The following is a 23,646-nucleotide window of genomic DNA, read 5'->3' on the forward strand; positions in this document are numbered from 1 at the left end:
TGCGGCCTCAGTTGCACCTTATCCTTATGGAACACTGTATAGGGTGGTTCCGAAGAGAGGGCTCTCAATTCCGATACCCTTCTGGCCGAAGTGATGGCCACGAGAAACGCCACCTTCCACGAGAGGTGCGTAAGGGAGCAAGTGGCTAGGGGCTCAAAGGGGGAACTCATGAGCCTTGTTAAGACTAGGTTCAGACTCCACGTCGGGACAGGCGGGCGCAAGTAGGGAAACACCCTTTCCAGCCCCTTGAGAAATCGGGCCACTGTGGGGTTGGAGAACACTGACACTCCCAACTCTCCCGGATGGAAGGCCGAGATTGCAGCTAAGTGAACCCTAATAGAGGCGGGCGCAAGCCCTTTTTCTTTAGGTGCAGAAGGTAGTCCAGGATCGACGGAACCGAGGCTTGTAAAGGCTGTATGCGTTGAGGCTCACACCAGTGGGAGAACCTTTTCCACTTTGCCAGGTAGGTCGCTCTTGTCGAGGGCTTCCGACTATTAAGGAGGATTTGCTGGACTTGGTGAGAGCACCTGTGCTCTGCATCATTCAGCCAGAGAGATGCCATGCCGTGAGATGTAGCGAAGACAGGTTCAGGTGGAGTAGGCGACCTTTGTCTTGCGTGACTAGGTCGCGATGGAGGGGGAGGGTGATTGGATCGGCTATTGACAGCTCCAGCAGGGATGTGAACCAATGCTGGCGTGGCCAGGCCGGGGCGATAAGTATGATCGTCGCCCTGTCCCTGCGGATTTTGAGGAGAACCTTGTGTATGAGTGGGAATGGAGGGAAGGCATATCCCAGGCTCCCTCCCCATGGAATCATGAAAGCGTCTGCTAATGACCCCCGGCTGAGGTTCTGGAACGAGCAGAACTGAGGGCATTGGCTGTTGTCCCTGGTGGCGAATAGATCCACCCGGGGAAAGCCCCACCTCTGGAAGATCGAATGCAGGACGTCTCGCCTCAACGTCCATTCGTGCATTCGGTAGGATCGGCTGAGGCGGTCTGCTAAGCCGTTTTGAATCCCTGGAAGATACGTCGCGATGAGGTGTATTGCATGGGCTATACAGAAGTTCCATAATTGGAGTGCCTCGCGACAGAGGGGAGAAGACCGTGACCCGCCCTGCTTGTTTATATAGAACATGGCGGTAGTGTTGTCCGTCAGGACTGCCACGCTGTGACCTTTTAAGGTGGTGCGGAAGGTCTGACAGGCGAGGCGAACCGCTCTTAGCTCCTTCAGATTGATGTGAAGCCGCTTGTCTTCTCTGGACCACAGCCCTTGGGTCCGCAGTTCTCCCAGGTGTGCCCCCCAACCCAAGTCCGATGCGTCTGTTACCAATGTCAGAGTGGGCTGTGGGGCATCGAAGGGGATCCCTTCGCATACCTGTTGGTGATCTAGCCACCAGCGTAGCGAGCCGAGCACCTGGTTTGGGATCGTGACCACCTGATCCAATGGGTCTCTGTTGGGGCGGTGCGTATGGGCGAACCACAACTGTAGGGGCCGAAGCCTCAGGCGGGCATGTCTGACCACGTGTGTGCAAGCTGCCATATGCCCCAGAATCTGCATGCAACACCTTGCCGTTGTCGTGGGGAACGTTAGGACTGTGCTTACGGCTCTGTGAATTGACCTGAACCGTGCCTCTGGTAGGCTCGCTTGTGCGGTTACCGAGTCCAGGGTTGCACCTATGAAGTCCAGCCTCTGTGTGGGGACTAACGTGGACTTGGGCACATTGACCTGGAGGCCGAGCTTGTCGAACGTCTGCAGGGCCAGCGTCCCGTGAGACCGGACCTCGGCCTCCGACCTGCCCACGAGTAGCCAATCGTCCAGGTACGGAAATACACGCATCCTTCTCTTTCGAAGGAAGGCTGCTACCACGGACATGCACTTTGTGAACACTCATGGTGCTGACGCCAGGCCGAAGGGCAGGACCGTAAACTGGAAGTGGCGCTGGTCGACGATGAAGCGCAGAAAGCGTCTGTGGGCCGGATTGATTGAGATGTGAAAGTAGGCGTCTTTCATATCGAGGGCAGCATACCAATCCCCCGGATCCAGGGATGGAATAATAGTTCCCAGGGAGACCATACGGAAGCGAGCTTTGATCAGAAACTTGTTTAGATCGCGCAGGTCCAAAATAGGACGGAGGCCTCCTTTTGCCTTGGGGATCAGGAAGTATCTGGAGTAGAATCCTTTTCCCCTCAGGTCTATTGGAACCTCTTCTACTGCTCCAGCAGCGAGAAGGGACTGAACCTCCTGCTTGAGAAGTTGCTCGTGAGAAGGGTCCCTGAAGAGGGACGGGGAAGGCGGATGGCAGGGAGGGGGCGAGGAAAACTGGAGGGTATAGCCCGCCTTCACTGTGCGCAGGACCCATTGGTCCGATGTTATGCGCGACCATGCCTGGTAGAAATGGGACAGGCGGTCTTTGAAAGACAGAGGAGGATCCGAAATGGGATATGGTACGCTGTCCTCGGGCGTAACTTCAAAAGCCTGGTTTATTCCCTGGCTGTGGCTTGCCCTGGCCGTGACTCTGGCCCTGGTTAGGCGTATTGTTACGTCTCCGCCTGTTATCCCTGCCTCGACGGCGGTACGGTTCGTGTCGGGGTCGAGGATGGTATTGCCTTTGCGGCAGCTGGGGTTTAAAGGGCTTACGCTGCGTTACCGGGGTGTGCATACCCAACGACTTAAGGGTCGCTCGGGAGTCCTTAAGGCTATGTAGCCTGGCATCCGTCTGGTCGGAAAACAAGCCCGAACCTTCAAACGGGAGGTCCTGCAGCGTGGTCTGCACCTCCGGCGGAGGACCTGAAGCCTGCAACCACGCTGAACGTCTCATCACGACTCCCGACGCAATTGTTCTAGCCGCAGCGTCTGCTGAGTCTAGCGCGGCCTGTAAAGAGGTCTTGGCCACTGCCATTCCCTCATCCACCAGGGCCTTGAACTCCTGATGCGCATCAGATGGGACGGAGTCCTTAAACTTGGCGACTGATGCCCAAGAGTTAAAATTGTGCCTGTTTAGAATCGCCTGCTGATTAGCGATCCTCAGTTGAAGGCCCCCCGAAGAATAGACTTTTCTCCCGAACAAGTCCAATCTCTTGGCTTCCTTGCCCTTGGGGGCAGGAGCTTGCTGGCCATGCCGCTCCTTTTCATTGACCGCCGAGACCACCAAAGAACAGGGGGATGGATGCAGAAAGAGGAAGTCAAACCCTCTAGATGGGGCGAAGTATTTCCTCTCCACTCCCTTTGCAGTTGGAGCACCGGAGGCCAGTGTTTGCCACACCGTCTTATAGTTGGACTGTACTGTCCGTATAATGGGGAGTGCGACTCTGGAGGGGCCCTCTGGGCTCAGGATATCGACCATGGGGTCATCCTGCTCTACAGTCTCCTCCGCTTGCAAGCCCAGATTGAGGGCTACCTGGCGAAGCAGGTCTTGGTGTGCCCGGTGGTCAATCGGGGGAGGGCCTGACACCAGTGTGCCCGCTACCGCCTCATCTGGCGAGGAGGAAGAGGTCGGGGCCTTCTGCCCATCCTCATTGTCCTGTAAACCTGCGTCAGCCAATTGTTCCTCTGCGGCCTGACCCGCAGCGTGGGATTGGGATGGTACCGTACTCGGTGCCGAGTCCACTCCTTCCCGCTCCGGTGGTCTAGAGACCGTTGCCTCCCTATACGATTGCGGGCGGTGCCGCGGGGAGCGGGATCGGTACCGGGATGGCCCGGATCTCGAGGCTCTCGATGGGGGCCCTTGTTGGTGGTAGGCCCAGGGTGTCCAGAATGGCCATTGGCTCGGCTGGCCCCATTGGGACTGACCGTAGTCCCTGCTGTCCTGGGACCTATGGGCATACCCGCCGTATCGGTCAGAGTCAGTCCCCGAGACCACTGACGGTGATCTGGAAGGCCACGGTGGCGCCGTCGGATGGTGCCGGTCTGGTCTTGGGGAGTAGCGCCTCCGCGACCAGGATCTGGAATGGTGCCTTGCCGACCTGGACCTGGAACGGTACCGGTGATCTCGGGACCGGGAACGGCTACGGCTGGTCGGCCTCAGGTAACGAACTGCCGATGCTTCGCGGTGCCGACTCGTGCTTGGTTGCTGAGTCGGTGCCGACCGTTTGCTGAAGCCCGACTGCTGCGGTGCTTCCTGCGCCGAGGGCAACCGGGAGTCCACCGAGGCGGAGCTCGACCGGGACTGGTCCCTGGAACGGTGCCGGGACGGCGACCGTGATGGGCGCACCATCGCCGGCTTGCCTCTGCGCGGCAGCATAGGCGGGGCGCCTTCAGCGCGTGCAGGGGCCTCGACGGACAAGGCAATGAGGTCCTTAGCTGCCTCAAACGTGTCCGGAGTGGAGGGCTGTTCCACTAGCTCCTCCAGCCCTTCCTCCTCGCTCGACGCGCCCATCCCGGGGCTCGACGGGCCCTTCGGCGCCGGAGCCACTACCGGGGTCCGTGTTGGGGCCGTATCGGCCTTAGGGGCACTCGAGGTCTTTACCAGTGCCGCCCTCTTGTGCGGGGAGCGACCTCGGGCCTTAGGTTGGCCCTTCACTTTCGCCGGCGAAGACGATCGGCGTCGTGTATTTCCCCGCTGGGTCGGCGCCGCGGTCTTCGGATGACTCACCGGCGCCGGTTCTCGCACCGAGGCAGGGGCACTCCGCACAGAGGCAGACGGTGCCGTCGAAGTGGAGGGCTGTAACGCCGTCTCCATGAGCAGCTGCTTAAGGCGGAAGTCCCTCTCTTTTTTAGTTCTGGGCTTAAAAGCCTTACAGATCTTGCAGCGCTCTTTCTGGTGAGCCTCCCCCAGGCAGCGAAGACACGAAGCGTGGGGGTCGCTCAATGGCATGGGCCTACAGCACGTGGCACAAGCCTTGGGCGTGTGGCATACCCCACCACCCGGGGCTGGTACCGGGGCTGAACAAACAACCCCGGCAGGAACTTTAAGTACTCTAATGAGCTGTTAACTACTGACTAAACACTACAATAACTAACTGATAACTGTTAGAACTCTAATTGACTATTGCTAAGGGACACTCTCAGATGAGAGACAGAGTTGTTCCAACGCCGCCACAGACGGTAAGAAGGAACTGGAGTGGTCGGGTCGGCAGGGATATATATACCCTGGAGCGGGGCGCCGCTCTGGCAGGAAGGGGGGCCCGCCGGCCCGACGGGAGCCGCTAAGGGAAAAAGTTTCCGACGTCCATGCACACGGCGCGCGTACACCTAATGTGTAATGGACGTGAACAATCACTCGAAGAAGAATAAGATTTTCAGAAATCTTCATAATATTTGACTTGGGTACCTGGATGGAGACCTGAGGCTGGGTTACTTTAAGGGAACTGTGTTGTTGGTTTCTGGGTAACCAGTAAAGTATAACGGAAGCTATTTAGTTCTGGCTTGGTAAATCTAAGTATTGACACATCCACCAGCTTTGGGATTTGTCTGCCCCATTCTTTGCAGTTCACCCTAATTGAGTGACCTCAGCTGGCCCCCACTGGGATCCCGGTCACACCCACTGAGCCCACTATTTGTCCTATGACTACAGGTGTTTTAAAAGGCCACTTCACCTTTACCCTCAGAATATGGCTAACTACTTATGCTAAACCATCTAATCAATCTTATATTTAGCTGTGACACTCTGAGTACCTTTTCCAGACGTGAAGAAGGGGTTTGTGTAGCTCAAAGATTTGTCTCTCTCACCAACAGAAATTTGATCCAATAAAAGATATTATCTCACACATCTTCTCTCTCTAATTATTCACTGAGAGGCAGAAAGGAACTGGACAACCAGGATACAGAGTGCCTGTAAAGAGCAAGGGATTGGCACCAACTCTCGACTGATCCATTTCTACCTGACATTAAAGAAAAGGACGCACCCGTTATCCACACTAGTGCCACAGCCATAGAACTTCGGCTGCTTTTCTGGAACCTGAAACTCTGCAGTTTATGCGACTCAAAGTATTAAGGAAAAAAAAAAAAAAGACTACACACATTCAGATGTTGACATTTGATTGCTGAAAAACAATTACCAGCTGCAACATTGATCTGGTTATTAATTCGTTCTCTGTCTGTTTTCAGCATATTTAAACTGGCTTCCTTTCGCTTGAGTTCCAAATGGAGGCCATCAGCTTGGGACTGTAATTCCTGTAAAAAAATAAATATTTTTGTGGTGAAAGTATATTTAATTATTACTAAATATTTCCACAAGTGTCAAATGCTCATTTATTCTGGTCGTCTGCATCTCAATTCAAACCAATAAAAATTTAAAAAGAAACTAAACACAGATAGATGCATTCAGATACAAATTGCATATTTACAGTGTCAGCATTCCACACCACCTGCTTCAAATGTCTATTATACTCACACTGAATGCAGTTAAGTTCAGACATGTTAAAATTTTGAATTATGAATGTAAAATGGTGGTCTCATTTGCTAGAGTACTTGCAATAATATTGTTTCAATTTAAGCAGTTTTAACCATTTAAATGAATAATAAGCCTTACATTAAACATAGATGTCCATTTACCAGTTTCATCAGTTTTTTTTTAAACACCATTTTTAAACATAACATCTTAAGAGATCAGTTTAAAAAATACTGGAGAAACAGCCAATTGCTTACAGTGTAAACAACTAAACAGTATGTGGTTTTCCTTCCATTTTAAAAACTTTGTGATTCACCATGGCTTAAAATTAAAATTTCTTTAAAAAGAAAATAATATTTTCCCATGCACTAAATCGAGCATGAGCAAGGCAATGAAGGCTTCTCAGAGTGGAAGATTTAGACTGTAACTCTCCTGCTAAGGGACGGATTAAAATGAGAGACCATAAGGGACGTGGTCTTTATCAGAGCCAGAGTTGTAAGGGCTTGATTCAGGAAGGGAGAAGTTCAGTGCCTTTGTGATGAGGCATCAGCACATCAAGGGCTCTGGATGGCACTGTTGCCTTGGCTCCTTAATGATGTGCCAACACCTTGGCACAGAAACATGGAATTCAGCCACTCTAAGCCCCCACCACTGCACATGATCCTCTTTCTAACAGAACACCCCACTTGCTGGCAAACCCCCCTTCTCACTGAAGGCCCACTCACTCTGTCTTCCTTCCCTCAACGTCTACCTCCAAGCCTTTGACTGCGTAAATGGCTCCCTACTGACCAGGAGCATGCTGGTGTCGGGCAGGCAGCACCAGAAAAAGGAAGCAACTCTCAGATCTGACCAGTCCCTTTGGCTAATCTTGGCATAGTTCAATGCTTTTATTCTGAGTAAGTGGAAGAACAGTTTGTGTTTAATTTTAAAAATGCCTGGGTCTGAGATGTTATCAAAACACATGTGGGTGTAAAGTTTGGAATATATGGGAATTATTGAACTAGTTGAACAGTTAGAGGAACCCTAAGAAATGCAAGAAAAACAAAGCAAAATTTAAAAGAGGAAACATTTTAAAATTTTACTCTGCCAAAATTATCAAATATTTAACTAAAATTATTACGTGGAAAATGTAACAGTCCTCTGAAGTTACCATGTCACATTCGAAGGATTTTTGTCTGGCTTTGACTTGCTTTGAGAGGTCTCAGTGCATCTTTATGAAGTAATTACTGATGCCTTCATTATATATCTTTATAATTGCACGACAAACCTGCATCCCCAGTACACAAAAAGGCACTTTTCCTCAGCAGGTCCAGCACATATTAGAATTATGATGAGAAAAGAAAAACAGTTAGGAACATTTTCAAATAGTCTACAGTGGAGAAATTTTTCACACACACCATAACTCAGACGTGGGCAAACTATGGCCCGCGGGCCACATCCGGCCCGCAGGACCGTCCTGCCCGGCCCCTGAGCTCCTGGCCGGGAAGCCTAGTCCCCGGCCCCTCCCCCACTATTCCCCCTCTCCCGCAGCCACGCCCCACCCGCTGGGCAGAATGGGGAGCACAGCTGGCTCTGGCCGGGTGTCGCGGCTGCGAGCTCCTGCTGCTGGTAAGGGGGCGGGGAGTGGGGGGGTTGGGTAAGGGAGCAGGGGTGCTGGAGGACAGTCAGGGAGGAGGGGGAGGTTGGATGGGGAGGAGGTTTGGGGGGGGCAGTCAGGGGATGGGGAACAGGGAGGGTTGGGAGTGGGAGTCCCGGGGGAGCTATCAGGGGGCAGGGATGTGGGGGGGTTGGATAAGGGGGTGGGATCCTGGGGGGCAATTAGAGGTGGGGGGTCCCGGGAAGTGGTGGTCAGGGGACGAGGAGCAGAGGGCGGTTGGATAGGGAGTGGGAATCCCAGGGGGGCTGTCAGGGAGCGGGGCAGTCAGGGGACAGGGAGCAGGGAGGTTTGATGGGGGGCAGGGGTCCCAGGAGGGGGCAGTCAGGGGACAAGGAGAAGGGGGGGTTGGATGGGTTGGGAGTTCTGAGGGGGGCAGTCAGGGGGCAGGAAGTGGGAGGGGGCGGATAGGGGGCAGGGGCCAGGCTGTTTGGGGAGGCACAGCCTTCCCTACCCAGCCCTCCATACAGTTGTGCAACCCCGATGTGGCCCTCGATCCAAAAAGTTTGCCCACCCCTGCCTTAACTCCTTTTCTGATTACTCCCCCTCCAAAAAATTCCCAGAAAATGTCTACTGTAAGATTAAATATGACATGAGAATTTAGGGAGATTGTTTTCTTTTTTGATTATGGCTATGACATGGGCTTCAAGTTTTGGTAGGCCCTAAAGCAAAAAAAGTGGAAAGACCTCGATGGCAAACATATGCAGAAGGCCCCTGAGCCAGTATGACCTGTTTCAAAGAAACTGACATATCTTATATCATGTATACATATTTTATTATTTATTACCAACATGCTTGGTAATGCACAACGTACAAAAACTGAGACACTCCCAGCCCCAAAGACCTTGCAGCTGATGTACAACAAGGCACATAGTATAGCTAAAATCAACTTCAAATATACCATTGATGAACCTTTATGGTCCATAGTTCTGGAAAAATCTTGAAAAGAATGTAAATGTATAAGTCATTAGAAAACTTCACCTCTTAAAATGTGGTTCTAGGCTAGCGTTAAAAAAAAAAAAAAAAAAAAAGAGCCTAAAATCAGGCTCCTAAATAGGTGGTCTGGTTTTCAAAAGTGCTTAGCATCCATTCCAGCTCCCATTGCAGACCCATGGAGGTCCCACTTCAATATATTTCTGAACTGAACTCTGTAGCTTATGTGATTTTACTTTCCAATTCATAAGCAAAGAACACAATATCCTTATTCAGTCAAATGGCTGCATTTTTTCCTTTTGCTTATACACAGAACTGTCTCATAAAAATTCCTTCATTTGATTTATAACAACCTATATCTGATGTGCTGTTCCTTTATTAGTTTGTTATTAACTAAAGTTAACTCCTCCACACATTCACTAAGAGCATGATAACAAACCAGCATGTCATACAAAATTACTTAAACATGATGTAAACCACCAACACACAATAAATCAAATGTCAACTCCTTTAACCCACTTGATCATTTCCTTTTTCTGTCATGGTAGACTATCAATAAAATATTTATGCATGAACACGACAGACTTAGCAAAGTTGTGAAGCCCTAGGAGACAAAATAGGAGCTCATTTTGCTGACATAAGCTAAGTGAACAAAAATGCTTTTTCCATATTTATTTACATAGAAATATACTGAAAATTTTGAAAAATGATCTGTTTTCCTCACTAAATACATTCCCTCACCTAGATTAGTAAATGGATTTAGATGGGCTGTATGGCTCCTTTCTGCACCAAGACTTTTTTTATTCAGCTATAGCTATGCCAATATAGCTCCCCGTGTGGACACTGAATTCTGGAATATTAATCTATTGTGGAGTAACTATTCCAGAATAAAGTCACTTTTTCTCCTAAACAGAGTATCCCATGAAAAAGTTATATTTACAATAACTATAGCAGAATAATTATTCCATTATAGCTATGCCAGTCAACTTCCCCATATAGACAAGCCCTTGGTTACTAACTTTAGCTTTGTCCTCCTGGTAAGATCAGGGCCATATATAGGTAGATATGGCCAGTTTAGGCAACAAACTTTTTAAAAGGACACAGTCAACTTAAAAAAAAACAACACTGAAATTCTTTATTGTTGTTACAAGTAATACTTAAATTGACTATAACTAAAAGATTTGAGAAAGTATTTATTGTATTTTTTCCTGTTTATACATTTGACAGCATTTTTGTAGTCAGGCCTCAAACCTTTATACACATGCTTAATTTTGTTTAAGCTCATGAGCAGTCCAACTGAGTATGTGACGTCATTGTAGAATGAGTCTTAATCATTCAGTTTCCCATTTTGTTGAGTCTTTCATTCAACAACAGGAGTAAGGAATTTTTTTTAATTATTGTAAAATCATAACACTAGGCAGGAGGACTTAGAACAGGTGCAGAAGCTGAAACTATTTTAACTCATTCTTTGATACTATATTTAAAGTTGACACAATATTTCACTTTATTTACAAAAAAACCCCAAAAGACAAAAAAACCCAAAGTGCAAAAAAGCTACACTACTTGATAGAAACAGAATAGACCACAGAGTTATTCACATGAAAATAAAGTTGTGTAACTGGAAAAATTTACCTCTAGCTTTTGAAGCAAGTGTTCAGTTTCAGAGGTAATGCGGGGTTGAAGATCAGTGGCTTTTTTAGTCTGTTCACGCGTAATAATGGAAAGTTAAGGTCAAAAAGTGATTTTAAATTAATTACATAAAGTGCAGAAAAAGTTTTTCTTTAATCAAAATCATAACACTAAACAGTTAAAATGTTTTACTCAGCTTGTGTGATTTTAATGTATTTCCAAGATAAGTTTTTCTTGGGTATGGTATATTTATCTAATTTTTTAGAAAGCTGTATTGAAGGATATAGAAAATTGGCTTCCAGTTCAAGAAAGTAGATTTGTTGCTGGAGGTTCTTGATGTATTCAGATTCTATACTTGAAGTTGTATTCTCCATTGCTAGAAAAGATTAATTCAAAACTATATGTACATTGTAATTATCAAGCAACAAAATATTATTGTACTCATAATATATTCTCCCTATGGTCAAATGTCTCTATTAAGCCTATATCTTCTATTCATCCTAGTATATTTTCACACTTACTGATGATAGTGGTGTGCAGTACACTGTAATGCACACTTTCCTAAAGGAGATTCAGTTACTACTCCTATGTAGTAATATCAATGCTAAGAACAAGATGACTTCCAATTCAAATACACCTCTACCTCGATAGAACGTTGTCCTCGGGAGCCAAAAAATCTTACCGTGTTATAGGTGAAACCGCGTTATTTATCAATACAGTATTTTTATTACATTATGAAAATGGCAACACTCTTCCAAGATCTCACTTTTGTAGCTTGTATCATTTTGAATAAGCCTCTTATAAGACAAGGCTCCTATGTTTCATCAAGGAGTATCAAATGTGAAACAGCATGAAGGTATTTAAGAAACCAACTCAAAGAGTTCCTCCTACACAAGCATTCAGGTCTTGAGCAGTCCAGGCAAACAACACACGTTACAACAAAGCTTAAACTTGTTCTTCATAGTAATTTTAAAAACAATACTAGCTGTCTATTTAATTTTAAAAACAGCAAAAAATATCCACCTTCCTTTCCATTTCTTATAAGGAGTCTTGAAGTTTAAATCTCCTCAGTGTGATAGATATGCTTGCTTTGATCTGCTTAGTTCTTGGAAGTCCAGGGGCTCTGGGCTGCTGGCCCCAAGTTGTCCCGGTCCCTAGGGACAGCTCTATCCGCCATTAGGAAATTTTTTCACGAGAACCCCCTGTTACATTTCGTGAACCCCCAGGGGTTCACGAACCCCAGTTTGGGAACCACTGCTATAGTGCAATGCCTATCAATATAAATAGATCCAGGAACCATGCAACAGAACCTTACTTTAAATGACATTAAAAATGGCAAATTCAAAACTGATAAAAAGATACACTTCTCCAAACTATGTGTAATTAGACTGTGGAACCCCTTGCCACATTATGTCACAGAGAACAAGAACTTTGCAAAAATCAAAAAGTTACTGGACATTTATACTGATAATAAGATTATCCAGTTACATACTAAATGCTAACAAACATTTTAGAAAGGATATAAAACCTCATAAGATGAGACCTTTGGGGGTGAGGGGACAGATTACCCCATACCTGCCTACCGCAGGGTTTGTTGCACCTTCTTCTGCAGCATTGGGTGCTGGTCACTGTTAGAGACACGATACTAGAAGAGATGGACCATGGATCTGAGCTAAATGACAATTCTTATGTTCCTACTGTTTTTAATGATTCCATACATTTACTCCTCAGAGAATTCTGCACCACTGCACATGTGCAGAATTTATGTCTCCCGAAGATTTCTTTGTTTCCGCGCAGAAAAGTGACTCTGATGGGGAAGCAAAGGGAAGCCACAAGAGTGGTCATGCGACCCTCGCCAGCAGTATGTTTCAGGTGCCCAGGGCAGCTGGCAGAGAGGTAAATCACTGTGGGACAGGGGGCGGGACTGGGGAAGACCCGGCTGGTGGCTCCTACCCTGTGCTGGGCTCAGCTGCTAGTCCCGGCTGGGCTAGGGAAGACAGGACTTCCTCTTCCCCTGCACAGCATCTGGGGCTGGGTCAGACCCACCCCCAGATTTCTCCCCCAGCTTCAGGAAGCTCTGCAAACCTCCCTCCCCCCCTGCCCCGCCGCTTCTTGCGCCCATTGCTCCTCAGCTGCAGGGGGAGGGATCCCTGTACAGGGAGCTGCTCCCCCATCTGCCCAACCCCCATGAATCCAGATGCCCTCATACCCAAACCTTCCCACCGAACCTCACACCCCTGCACTCAGAACCCCCCAATGAGCCCCACTCCCCCTGCACCTGGACCACCTTAACAAGCCACCCACACCCCCCTGCCAAGCTCTATATTCCCCACACCCAGACCTCACCCTGCTGAGCCCCAACCACCTTCACCTAGACTCCCCTGCAGAGCCCCATTACTGTTGCACCCAGAACCCCCCAACAAGCCCCCGTATATCGAGATTCCCACACACCCGGATCCCCCACTGAGCCACCCGCATCCAGATTGTCCCACACAGAACCCTCTCAACCCACACCTGGATCTCCCAACACTAAGTCCCTCCACCCTTGGATCCTGCCTTGCTGAGCTTTCCTCTCCACACCCTAGTGCACCTGGCATGGAGGGGCAGGGCTCTGGGTGTTTCTGGGGCAGGCCTGGTCCTTGCGCTGTGTCAGGGTTGGATGCAGCCTCACCACTGAGTCCGTGTCCCATGGGCAAGCTGCACAGTGATCTCCCACCTCTATGCAGCCAGTGGCCTGTGCTCCCTAATGCCCATGCTGGAGCCTCCACTTTTATCTGACAAATAAAATTTGCGGAATTTTAAAATAATGTTCGCTGAATTTTTATTTTTTTGGCGCAGAATTTTTTCAGGAGTAATACATTGTAAAGTACATCTGCCATGGCTCCAAGGGATGGAGTAGTGCTGGTTTTATCATTAAAATATTAATTAAAGAAAAAAAGGCACCATAGTGTTATATCATGATAAAAGAATACTTTGGCCAAATTACTTCAACATTGTTGTTTCACATCATAATGTGAGATTGCTTTAGCTACAAGAAAACAGCAAAATTATTTTTAATGAAGAAACTTTTGGTGCAATATTCTGCTCATCCTACTCATATAAGCTAATAGGCTATGCATAAAATTGCATCTTTAGAAATCTGGTCTCAAGAGATCAGTGGGTATTAGTATGAAGAAGTGTTTCTAAGACTCAGTTTAAGGATACATTTGGTAATAATGGATATGAGGTCTCTATCCTAGCACAGACCTCGTGCAAATGAAGATTGCATACTGTGCTTTCTTGGATGTACCCTGTACTGACACGTGGCCTGAAATGCCTTAGTCTTGCACTATGATCATAAGTGCTAGAAGTAGGTGTGCTGGAGATGCTGATGCACCCCCTGGCTTGAAGTATGGTTTCCATAGGGTTACCATATCTCATAAATAAAAAAAGAGGACCCTCCACGGGCCATGGCCCCGCCCATTTCCCCACCCCTAGCCCCGCCCCAACTCCACCCCTTCCCCCACCCTAACTCCGCCCCCTCCTCCCTCCCACTCCCAGCCAGGGGGAAAGGGCTGCCCCAGAGCTACCAGCTTCACGGTTTGCCGGGCAGCCCCCAGACCCTGCGCCCCCGGCTGGCGCTTCCCCAGCGCAGCTGGAGCCCCAGCGCGCAGGGTCTGGAGGCTGCCCAGCAAACCGTGAAGCTGGTAGCGCTCGGGCTTTGGGCAGCCCCTATGCCTCCGGACCCTGCGCCCCCAGCCGGGCACTTCCCCTCCAGGGCTCCGGCGGCTCTGCGTAACTTACACTGTATAAGTTACACAGAGCCGAAGAGGAGCAGAGCCCCCGCAGCTGGAGGCTCTGCTCCTCTTAGGCTCTAAGAGCCGGGCTGCCCCAGCGCTACCGGCTTCGGGCAGCCCCCGTGCCTCCGGACCCTGCGCCGCCGGAGCCCAGGAGGGGAAGTGCCCGGCTGGCGGCGCAGGGTCCGGAGGCAAGGGGGCTGCCTGAAGCCGGTAGCTCTCGGGCAGCCCGGTTCTTAAACAGAGCCTCTGTGTCAGTTACACACAGCCCAGGGGGCTGGAGGCTTTGCTCCTCTTTGGCTCTGTGTAACTGACACTGTGTCAGTTACACACAGCCCCGGGGGCTGGAGGCTCCAGCCGCCCCCGCTCTGTTTAAGAGCCGGGCTGCCCGAGCGCTACCGGCTTCGGGCAGCCCCGTGCCTCCAGATCCTGCGCCCCCAGCCGGGCACTTCCCCTCCCGGGCTCCGGCGGCGCAGGGTCTGGAGGCACGGGGCTGCCCGAAGCCGGTAGCGCTCGGGCAGCCCGGCTCTTAAATAGAGCGGGGTCGGCTGGAGCCTCCAGCCGCCGGGGCTGTGTGTAACTGACACAGTGTCAGTTACACAGAGCCCCAGCCGCTGGAGGCTCTGTTTAAGAGCCGGGCTGCCCCAGAGCTACCGGCTTCTGGCAGCCCCGTGCCTGGAGACCCTGCGCCGCCGGAGCCCGGGATGGGAAGTGCCCGGCTGGGGGCGCAGGATCTGGAGGCACGGGGCTGCCCGAAGCCGGTAGCGCTCGGGCAGCCCGGCTCTTAAACAGAGCGGGGGCGGCTGGAGCCTCCAGCTGCGGGGGCTGTGTGTAACTGACACAGTGTCAGTTACACAGAGCCGCAGCCGCTGGAGGCTCTGTTTAAGAACCGGGCTGCCCGAGCGCTACCGGCTTCGGGCAGCCCCCTTGCCTCCAGACCCTGCGCCCCCAGCCGGGCACTTCCCCTCCCGGGCTCCGGCGGTGCAGGGTCTGGAGGCACGGGGCTGCCCGAAGCCGGTAGCGTTCAGGCAGCCCGGCTCTTAAACAGAGCCGCCATTTTCCCGGACATGTTCGGCTTTTTGGCAATTCCCCCCGGACGGGGGTTTGACTGCCGAAAAGCCGGACATGTCCGGGAAAAAGAGGACGTATGGTAACCCTAGTTTCCATTATAGACAGGATTTACAGTTTGGTTCAATGGCTCTCAGCACCCACACTATACAAATTGTTCCAGTACCCTTGACTGTGATATACATTACATAGAGGATATGTGAAATCCAGCATCAGAGTTTTCAGTTCTAAAAACATGAGGATTGAGTCCTTATAGTGCAAGATCATAATGACAGAATTATTTCAACCTAGAAAGACTATTTTGTGACAAAAGGAAATCAAATTTTTTAGCACTCTATACCTTTTACCCTTCTGTTACAGCTAAAGAATAGATGGCATTGTTAGATTATACAAATGTTAAAAGATCATTTAGCAATTCTAGAATTGCTAAACTGCTCATGAAACAGCTGAATGTTATGAGTCAATTTAGAATGAAGTAATAAGTAAGAGTTTAAAAAAATGGTACAGCTTACCAACCTTCTATGAAATGTGATTTTTAGAAGCAAAATAACCAGGGCTGTGGTATTAGGTACTTGTAAAGGTTATTAAGGAATTTGAGGGAAAGGCAACAGCAGATTTATTTGAAAATACAAAACAGCTGAAGGCCTTATTGGAAAGCTGTACTGAATTAATGCTTGTTTAGTTTGGCAAAGGGTTGCCACCTGGGCAGTTTAATACTAGCTCAGGCTGGTGCCTCACCTCATAAAAGCCAAATGAAATTAAGATGAAGCCAACTTTTTAAAAATGATGTTAAATAAATAAAAATAAAGCCATTATATAGCAGAAAGTGTAAGATTCCCTTCCCTTGCTTTTCTGTTTGGAAAAAAATCCAAGCAAACCCCAAAAATCTGAAGCATGCAGGGATTTCCCTAGTCCCCCCCATGAGGGGTGTACCCCCCTGAATTTCCCCAACACCCTCCCCCAGTTACATGCAGTGTTGGAAACTTAGTCATTGGTTGGAAATTTGAATTGAAATTAAAACATTAATACACACTTTAAAAGTATACACAGTATATGAGAAAATACTTGTACCTGAGAAAGCATAATGGGTTTGAAAAGTATGAACAAAGACTAGCTTCCTCATACAGCTGTTATTTATCACAATGTCAGCACATTTGTTTCAGCTATATTGGCCTACCTAATAATGTCAAATGATTATTTATAAGCAAGGTCTGAATGAGCTCTCCCTTGACAGCTAGCGATGAGCCAGGGATGGGTGGAAAGGCTTCAGGACCAGACTGTATTTACATGAACACACCTACTTTGCCTAGGTATCCAGAAGACATAGCTGTGCTGCCCAAGTGATCAATTTTGGCTGGTGTTGGGTTACAAATCACTTAAGTATTAAATGTGGGGGTCATGAAATGTTGTTATCCTTATAGTATGAGTAAAGGGCAGCAGAACTGTACTTAGCCTGACTGAATGAGGGGGTCTCCCTCAGTGCTTAATTTGGGTTAGGGCTTGCCAGGGCTGAGCTGCAACACCTCCAGGCTTGGAAGTTCATAGCCCTAGGACCTCTGGGCTTATCACATCAGTTATGAAAGTAACAAACTTGCTTGAGCCCCGGCACCTCTTTCATTACAAATTAAGCACTAGTCATCCTCAACTGAACTGCACTCCCTAAGCAGGAGGTTTGGAATCCGTATCCTAGTGAAGAGAGAGAGTGGGGCACAAGCATTTTGCTTAGTGGTGTGGGCTCTGTCTAAGACTCACAGGCACTCTTTGACCTGCCCCTCTCTCCTGTTTAGAGACAGAGCTGATTAGGCTCCATAGAGAGTCTTTTGGTTTGGTAAGTGACCACTAGAGCTGAAATCCCTGATAATCAGGTTTAAGTGCTTAGACCTGCTTTGGGACAGTGTTTCTGTGGAAGAGAAAGCCCAGCCTGCACTCACTGTGAGGCTCCCGCACTGAGAGCTGAAATCACTGAGAGCTGGGTGGAAACTTGAGAGACCAACTCGCAGAGGTCACAGTGGCAGGTGGCAGCAGAAGGTGACAGTGCAGGGCCATTGAGGACAGAGTGGTAGAGTGAACGGTGGCACGACAAACAACAGCGGCCAGAGCACTGGACTATGTTTTAGTGACTTCGCTCCAGAATGCTAGATTTGGGACTGGGAATCTTAAATCTTAATCTTATATAAATATACAAGATTTTTAAAATGCATTATTTGCCAAGGTCATTGTCTCACAACATCGCTATCTCCAAGAGGTCATTATCTTGGGGAGTTTCTGTACTAAACTTTTTTTTATTATTATTATTATTTTTTTATGTAAGAACAGTCATATTGGGTCAGACCAATGGTCCATCTATCCCAGTATCCTGTCTTCCAGCAGTGACTATTCCAGGTGCTTGAGAGGAAATGAACAGAACAGGGAATCATTGAGTGATCCATCCCCTGTCGTCCACTTCCAGTTTCTAGTGAACAGAGACTAGGGACACTCAGTGCATGTTGTTGCATCCCTGCCCATCCTGGCTAATAGCCATTCATGGGCCTAACCTCCATGAACTTATCTAGTTCTTTTTTGAACCCTGTTATAGTTTTAGCCTTCACAACATCCCTGGCAAAAAGTCCCATGGGTGACTGTGAATTGTGTGAAGAAATACTTCCTTTTGTTTGTTTTAAACTTGCTGCCTATTAATTTCATTGGCTGATCCCTGGTTCTTGTGTTAAGTGAAGTTCCTTATTCATTTTCTCCACACCGGTCAAGATTTTATAAGCCTCTATCATATCCCCTCTTAGTCATCTCTTTTCCAACCTGAAAAGTCCCAGTCTTTTTAATCTCTCTTCATATGAAATCTGTTCCATACCCCTAATCATTTTTGTTGCCCTTCTCTATACCTTTTCCAATTCCAATATATCTTTTTTGAGATGGGGTGACCAGAACTGCATGCAGTATTCAAGACCGTGGGCATATCATGGATTTATATAGTAAAAGTGGAGGAGCTTGGTTTCCCAGACTGATCAGCTAAGCCAATACTGACAACCTATATGAAAAGGCTGCAAAACACCATGCCTCTGGACTGTATCAACATGCAGAAAGCCTTATAAGCCAGTCACTGTCAAAGCCAATTTTAGAAGAATTTAATGAGGCTGTTAAGAATAATGGAGACGCAACTCAGTTTATATGAATCAACATGGCTGTGGCATCATACTACACACTACAAACTGGAGGCCAATGTTAAGTGCATTGTCATTTGTTAATCCTGAAGTTGGACACTGGTTTCAAACAAGACTGGCAAATCCTCACTATCTTTCTGAAAAAACTCAGCTGACTCTCTAGAAGCATGCGGTGCAACAGTGAAAGACTCAGCAGTTAGTTGATAAAGTGAAGAACTCTCTCACCATATTGAAAATATGTGCATACATGGCTGATGAATGCACCAATGCAAATAGGCATCAAGTATTAAGGCATTGTGTATATTATCTTGGGGTATGTCTACACTACTCGCCGGATTGGCAAGCAGCAATTGATCCAGCAGGGATCGATTTATCACATCTAGTCTAGATGCAATAAATCGACCCCTGAGCGCTCTCCTGTCGACTCCTACTCCAGCACCACGAGAGGTGCAGGCAGAGTTGACGGGAGAGCAGCAGCAGTCAACTCACCACGTTGAAGACACCATGGTAAGTCGATCTACGTACATTGACTTCAGCTACATTATTCACATAGCTGAAGTTGCGTAACTTAAATCGATCCCCCACAGTGTAGACTAGGGCTAAATGTCTGTCGTAGGCCAATAGATGTATTCTAGATGTTCAGGTTATAGAAGACACATCAGCTGCCTGTGACATCTTAGAAGAGTTAAATGCTTGTAAATTGAACCCCGAATTTACATTTGATGGAGCTACAAACTTCTCTGGAAGACACAGTGGAGTACAAGCCTTGGCTCAGAGAAAAGTGTAACCCTAATCAATCCTTTACACACTGCAGAGGCCATCTACTCCAGCTAGCACTAGTATGAGCTGCAGACTCTTCAAAAGACATTAAAAAGCCATACACTTAATAGCTTCTTATACTCTTTTTTCAGTAAGAGTCCAAAAGGACTGAACGTCTTGGAAACAAATACAAGATACACTGGGATTGAAGTTCAAATTAGTCCAATCTGAGAAAACCTGCTGGCTTTCTCATGAGCAATTCTTGGCTGTTGTCTTAAAATTACTGCAACTGTTATTACTGGCTTTCAAAAGTATCTACCGAGATGGACTACTTTTGTTACTAAGGTCAGAGAAGACAATCGCCATACTCTCTCTTTTAAGTCTACTGTTGAAACCACTTGGGTCATTAAACAATGTCGTCCAGGCATCTGCTACAACAGTAGTAGATCTGTGTCCAGCAATAGAAGCTACCCTTGGATCAATCAGAGATATCCATTGAAAATGTATTTGAAGAAGCAAAGACTTCAGTCCAGAAGTTGACTAATGAAGGTACTTATATTGACTCCTTAAGTGAAGAGGACAAGATGCGTTTGCTAAGCCAGTTTAAAAAGTACACAGACTTGATTCTTACAAATCTACAATAGCGATTTCTGGATTCTACTCAACCTCCACGTAGCTTTTACAGGTGCCTGTCCTATAAAACACCAACAGTTAAGTGGAGTGAGGCGCTACCAGCAATGGGGTGCCATGTGATCAGGACAGAATAAAGAATTTTGAACACAGAGAGGAATATCATACTACGAATGAATGAAGATTTGACTTCAACTTCTTCTTTATCATCACTAATGGTTCAAACCGATCTTTGTGCTACGTTTCCTGGGATGAAAGAAGTAGGAATTCATCTCTTGCTACTCCCAGTCACAACAGCTACAGCTGAGCATTCTTTTTCCTCATTGAATAGAATGTTGTGTTCTGAAACAAGTTGCCTTCTACCTGATCAGGAGCATATCATGAAGGACTGGAAGTAACGGACACACAAGAAGACACCAAAGAATTGTGCAAAATTACAACAAGAAACCAAGAAGGATGTAGACGTAGTGCTTCATAGTAGGCCTGAGTAACCAACTTTAATTTTTGTGATGATTTTAAAACATGAGTTAAATTTTAATAAAATGGTCATGAAACATTTTTCAGTTTTTACTATGGTGCCATACAGCCCACCTTCGCCTTCACGGTCTCAATCCTCATTGGCCCTCACCTCCCCCCCCCCCGAATATTCCAACACCCCCCTTATTTCAATTCCTGGGGAAAACACTGGAAGGCTGTCCTAATAAAGCTCCCTGAAAAGTATTGCTACAGAGGGGGATTGCGGGCAGTTCAGTAGAAACAGCTCCTCGCCTCCTGGCGTCCCCACAAGCGTTACTACAGCTTCTGCGTTTCAGCGCTGGGAGCCCTCTTCGGTGCACTGCATAGAGGGTCACAGCTTGAATCCTGTTTAGGGTGACCAGATGTCCTGATTTTTGGGTCTTTTTCCTATATTCTTTTCCCTATATTCTTATTACCCCCCACCCCCTGTCCCGATTTTTCACACTTGCTGTCTGGTCACCCTAATCCCGCTGTACCTTAGTATGCCCTAGGGTTCAACGGGGCCAATCGCCGCCAGCTAGGTGGTTTTCAGAAGTAACAAACCGGCGTTTAAGCACATAGAAAGGAGCAAGAGCCCCGCTCCTGCCAGCCCCCGATTCTGGAGCCGGCGGGCCAGGGGGGAGCGCGGTTTGGACAAGGGAGGAAGAAGGTGACAGCGCCGGCACAGCGCGCCCCGACGCGCGCAGGACGGGCTCAGGCGCGGGCCAGGCACCTGCTCTGCCCGCCCCGGCCAGGCGAAGCCCGCGAGGGTTTCCCTGCAGGCTCGGCTGTGACTCCTCGGCCCGATCGTCTCCCCTCCGGCAGCAGCCTCAGCCCCCTCCCGCGGCCCCAGGCACCTGTGGCGTCTCCCGGGGGAGGCTCGGGGCAGCGCTAGCGCCGCCTGGGCTCCGCGCCTCCCCCCGACAGCCCGGGCCCCGAACGCGCCGGGGTCAGGGACCCGCGCCCGGACCTCCGCGCGGAGCCGGGCTCCCCCGCCAGCGCTGACGTCACGGCGGGAGCTGCTAACGATGGGAAGTACCCACGCGCCTGCGGCCGCCCGGAGCCGGGTCACGCGCTCTGCTCACCTCGCTCGCGGCAGGTCCGTCACTGGGGGCACCACGGCCGGCGGGGGGACAGGCTGGGCGCCACTGGGCAAGCTGGAGGCGCCGCCGCACGCGGTGTTGGTTGCCAAGGTAACCAGCCCGGCCTATGGAGCCCGCTGTCCTCCGTTGCCCGGGGGGTGCGGCCACGCGCTGCCGCCGGCGGTCTGTGGGGTCCCCGCCCCCGCGCAAGGCGGGGCCGAGCTGGTTCTGTCCCTGGTGCGGAACCGGCCGCTGTGAGGTCCCTGCTCGGTGCCAGCTGAAGGCGCTGCCCGCTAGGCAGAGGGGGCGGGGGAAGGCGGCAGAATCTGTGCAGGGGCAAACCGAATGCACGAGGAGGCAGGGGCCGGAAAGGGTCCGAGGGCGACAGCCCCTGAGGTTAAGGAAGGAAGAAGATGCGCTGCCGCCGGTGGCGGAGGGGAAACCCTGGGAGAGGGCGTAGCGGGGACAGACGCTAACCCACATTAAGTGAGCTATCTGCAGTGGTTGCAAAAACAGGGTGCGGGTGGCAGAGGTGCTCCCCCTCAGGAGGATACATCTCTGCACCTGCTGCTCCCCAGGGCTGTGTGCTGAAAGGCCCAGATGCGGCCCAATGCCTAGAGAAGGCTACGCTGCTAAAGGAGATTGGATTCAGTGAAATATTTTACATACCTACCCCGGAAACACTGGAATTGTCATATACGATTTTTTAGTGTTAAGATTCCCTTACCCGTTAATGTCTGCCTAAAACTTCTGAGTAGTAGACTGATTTGCCTTAGCTGATGAGGTTTGCCTGAAGCACACACTTGTATTTCTCCACTAAGTATAGTTTCTCTCCTTTAAATTATTTACTTTTTTAAATGTTTTATTAGTTTTAGCACTGCATCATTTAACTTCATTACCTTTGTGCAGATGGATGTCATTAATTTACATTTTAATAATCAGTGAAAATATTAATAGGTGCTAGTAGCTTCAGCAATCACAGCTGCAGCATTTCTAGTAACATTTCCTGTTTAATTATGATTTTGTAATCTAATTTTTATTCCTAAATTAGTGTTCATTTTCCTTTTTTATAACACAAGTCTGTTCTTTAAGCTCATATGACTTCAAGGTAGGGTGACCAGATGTCCTGATTTTATAGGGACAGTTGCGATTTTTGGGTCTTTTACTTATTATAGGCTCCTCTTACCCCCTAACCCCCATCCCGATTTTTCACACTTGCTGTCTGGTCACCCTACTTCAAGGCTGCCTGAGTTCTTGGGTTGGTGCCAAAACTTCTTTGGTTTCCTTTGATCTATCATTGGCCCTTGGCAACTGTTATTTTGCATCTGTACCCAACATTTGAGTGCATTTCACTACTTCAGTGTAGAACTCCTTTCCCAAATATTCAGCAAAGGCAGATTTTTAAAGGTTGAAAACACCCAGCTGTTCTGAAAATCTCACTAGTGATCTAAATATCTTTAGAAATCTGATCCTAGGGACACTGCTATCTTGTATGAAATCTTTCTGAAAGGCAAATTTCTACTGTAATTTTTACTCAACTTAAATACACAACTACAAGATTGGCAACCACAAGAATTAAAAATTATTTTAATTATGCAACCAAAAGTCAGGGAAGCACAGAGGCAGGAAGCAGAGCCATCCTTACAGCAGAGCCCCCTACAGGAAGCAGGACAGAACAGCTGATGGCTGGTAGGCCAAATGAAGGTCCTTATGGTCATGTTGACCCATGGGGTTGCCATCTGAAGAATACAGCTAGGGAGATTCCATTTTGATTTTAGCCTCTATCTGCTCATTAGCCACCTGTGATTAAAATCTTATCTTTTACTTTGTGCTCCCAGAAAAATGTAACTTACAAACTCCCCAAGTCCCCATCATCTTACATCTTCCTTACACTGATAGTAGTGCTAATGAGTCCATGATTGCTCTAATCACTGTGCAAAGAGTTGTAAGATGGGCACCACCACATCCTTCAGCCATTTTGTGTGGAGTGAGGCAGACATCTGCCTAGCTCATTCACCCAAGCAACAGTTTAGATGCCTATGCTGCATGACTTGAAGAGAGGGGTTCCTGGTTGTGAATCATCAACACAGCTAGGCACCTCCCTGCAGCCCAGACTTAAACTCTGTGAGAGGGGCAG

The 23,646-nt window shown here is 48.5% G+C and overlaps 1 protein-coding gene across 3 annotated transcripts in view; it reads right to left on the minus strand.

Moving 5' to 3' along the window:
* The window catches only part of LOC128835048 (golgin subfamily A member 6-like protein 26), a 52,071-nt gene extending 30,396 nt beyond the window's left edge, over positions 1-21,675 (minus strand). The window contains exons 1-4 of one of the 3 annotated variants that reach the window (XM_054024360.1): positions 21,513-21,675; positions 10,830-10,920; positions 10,548-10,626; positions 5,997-6,111 (exon numbers count right to left, since the gene is read on the minus strand). In XM_054024360.1, the coding sequence (XP_053880335.1) occupies positions 5,997-6,111; positions 10,548-10,626; positions 10,830-10,918 (283 nt within the window). In that variant the 5' untranslated portion in view covers positions 10,919-10,920; positions 21,513-21,675. Of the gene's footprint in view, positions 1-5,996; positions 6,112-7,448; positions 7,765-10,547; positions 10,627-10,829; positions 10,921-21,512 lie in introns of those variants that run through there. The other 2 variants (XM_054024361.1, XM_054024362.1) reach the window with 2 other exon arrangements.
* Between the last annotated feature and the right edge of the window lie 1,971 nt (positions 21,676-23,646).

Source organism: Malaclemys terrapin, chromosome 3, assembly GCF_027887155.1.
Source record: "Malaclemys terrapin pileata isolate rMalTer1 chromosome 3, rMalTer1.hap1, whole genome shotgun sequence".
Lineage (NCBI taxonomy): Eukaryota > Metazoa > Chordata > Testudines > Emydidae > Malaclemys > Malaclemys terrapin.